This window comes from Mus pahari, chromosome 19 (assembly GCF_900095145.1).
Source record: "Mus pahari chromosome 19, PAHARI_EIJ_v1.1, whole genome shotgun sequence".
Lineage (NCBI taxonomy): Eukaryota > Metazoa > Chordata > Mammalia > Rodentia > Muridae > Mus > Mus pahari.
In genome coordinates this window covers 22,639,158-22,641,894 of record NC_034608.1, presented here as the reverse complement: position 1 = coordinate 22,641,894, position 2,737 = coordinate 22,639,158, and the positions used below count along the sequence as shown (strand labels likewise).

Here is a 2,737-nt window from a genome sequence, read left to right as displayed (position 1 = left end):
CAGACAGAGAATACGTCTGTGGATCCGTAAGGGGCTCCTTGGGCACTCCAGACCAGACACTGCTCAAGTTCTGCCCACCTGCAGCCCCGCCCGCTGTCTCCATCCTCAGAGCTGATTCTGGCATCTCTGTCGCCATGGGAGGAGACAGACATCTGTTTGGGAGTCAGTAAAGACTCCCCAGGGACCATTCCTGAAGAATGGCACGCAGTTTCATNCTCTCTCACGTCCTCAAGTAAGTTCACANGCCTCAGCTAGATGTGCTCTTCCCCCTCCCACCCCCCAAGCTGGAGGCCCTCCCACCTGAGACCTTTCAGGGAGAATCAATGTCATAGCAGGGAGCAAGACAGGGAACCTTCTGGAAGGACCCTGATGAGACAGGGTGTCTCTCAGTGTTATCTTCCTACCCGTGTTCCTTCTTCGGGTTTTGTCAATGACACCCGCCATCCTTGGGGCCCACCACGGTATTGTCCCAGCAAGTAAGGACCCTTGAAGACTTTAGACACATACCACAGAAGCAAAGACGTATTTCTGATCCTTTTCTTGCAGCAGCAAAAGCACATCGGTCAGCAGGACAGCGAGGACATCTGTAGAGACCAGCACACGAGGGAGTATCTTAGTGCTCACGCGTCACAGGGGCGTGGGATGCTTCGGCTTCTTGTTCCTAGAAGTTCCGATTCTAACTCACCCCTCCCCTAAGTTCTTGAGTTCTGAGATTCAGAGACAATGAATGCCAGAGGCTCTCCTCAGACGGTCCCTTCAGTGGCTCCTGCTCAGACTGTGCAGAACTCAAGCCAGAGCTCCAGTGTGTCACGCAGTGTGTGTGTGTGTGTGTGTGTGTGTGTGCCCGCGCGTGCGCACATGTGCACACACAAGCGCTCTCAGTGGCTAGAGGTGTTGGATCCCTGTAGCTGGAGTAACAGGCAGTTGCAAGCTGCCCAGTGTGGGTTCTGGACACCAAATTTAGAGTCTTCTACAAGGAACAGCAGATGCTCTGAATGGCTGTGCCATCTTTCTAGTCCCTCATCTATTATATTACTACTTTGTGTATATGGGTGGCAGGTGCAGTGTTTATAAGCTGTGTGTGCGCGCACACTAGGGGTTGATATGGGGTTGGGGTACCTTCCCCTGATCACTTATTTTTTTAAACATTGATTTGTTTTGTGTATTATTAATTTTATGCTTCCACCACGTGTGGGTCACAGGCATCTAATTCAGGTTGTTAGACAACAAATACCAGTGGATAGTGAGCTATCTTGTCGGCCCTCAACCTGAATTTTTAGATAGAGTCTCTCACTGAACTGGAAGGTCATTTATTCGGTTAGGCTGGCTGACCAGTTAGCTCTGCCATACCCCAGCGTAAGGTTACAGGCATGTGCCACCATGCCTGGATGGGGATCAACTGAGGCTAGTGTTCGTTCTCTTTGTTAATATGGACTTCTCCTTCTGCCCCAGGCCATGCCTTGCCTACACAGACGCAGGTAGGGCTGGCCTCAGGCCCTCTGAATCCCAGTCCCTGTATGGCGGTGTGANCATCTCTCGAAGTCAGAGTTTCACTCATGAGTGGCACAGGGAGCCACTTTGTTTCCTTCTCTTTTGAGACTAAGTTTCATGGGCCTTACTGGGCCTCAAACTTGCTATGGAGCTGAGTACAACCTTGATTTCCCAATCTTCTTTCTTCTATTTCCCTAGAGCTGACTGTCATTACACTCAAGTTTACTTGGGGTTAGAGATAGGACTCCCCCTCCCCCCCCTCCAAGGCCTCATGAATGTCAGGAAAGCATTTAACAACTGGCCTACGATCCCATCCCTGAAGGGCCATTTCTGAGGATCTTGTCTAAGTTAAACACTTCCTCTGGCCGCTTCTCTGTAGCCCACTGGCTCCTTCAAACTTGAAAACATTCAAGTGTTGCAAGTTTGGCTGTATTCCCATGTCTTAGCTTGGTGACAATTCAAGAAGGAATGCCAATCCAAGATGGAGCCCAACACTCTAAGGTGGCGCCTACCACTCTAACATAGCAACCAGAACTCCAAGATGGTGCCACGTGGATCCGACACGAAACCCACCTTTCAAGCGCCCCGAGGTGGACTTCCAGCACAGGGTGCCTTCCATGTGGAGCTGGCGCTGCTGCTGCAGCATGTCCTCCTTTCGGAAGGTTAGCCCATTTTTGAGTTTGCCGGAAGACTTTGGGTCCATCTTGACTGCGATCTCCTTGAGGCGCTGGTCCTTCTCATACTCACTGACTTTGGCGTCCACTTGTGAGATGATGTCTTTGATGAGGCTCAGGGCCTGGCTCAGGTCTTTGTAGTCCTCAGTGCCAGCTGTTACGTGTAAGCAGAGGTAGCATTGGGTTTTGTGCCCGTTACTTAGAGACACACAGAGAANCTGATGTGCTGCATCTGGATCTATGAGGTNTGCTTCCTAGGGCCACTGCTCAGAGAATTACAGGCCTGCAATACCACACTGAGTGAGTTTTGTTTTTATATATTTTTTTGAGATAGGGTCTTTNCACATGCCCAGGCTGTTGTGCAACTCACAGAGATCTGCCTGCCTCTTAATGGCTGGGCCATCTCCAGTCCCAGAAATCATTTGATAACGCAGGAATCATCTTGTTTCTATCTGGTTCAGATCTAGTTTAGGCATATTGACCTGGGACCTGCCTTGGCCCAGCACCTGCTAAGGGCAGAGGTTCCCCTAGCTCCTCTCGTCCCATGCCGCGTGCCTGGTACCCAGTATAGG

At 50.8% G+C, this 2,737-nt stretch overlaps 1 protein-coding gene across 1 annotated transcript in view; it reads right to left on the bottom strand.

Moving 5' to 3' along the window:
• The window catches only part of Arhgef18 (Rho/Rac guanine nucleotide exchange factor 18), a 61,433-nt gene that overhangs the window by 12,809 nt on the left and 45,887 nt on the right, over positions 1–2,737 (bottom strand). Inside the window, exons 8-10 of the mRNA XM_029532065.1 lie at positions 2,065–2,319; positions 508–584; positions 79–152 (exon numbers count right to left, since the gene is read on the bottom strand). Of these exons, the coding sequence (XP_029387925.1) occupies positions 79–152; positions 508–584; positions 2,065–2,319 (406 nt within the window). The remainder of the gene's footprint in view (positions 1–78; positions 153–507; positions 585–2,064; positions 2,320–2,737) is intronic.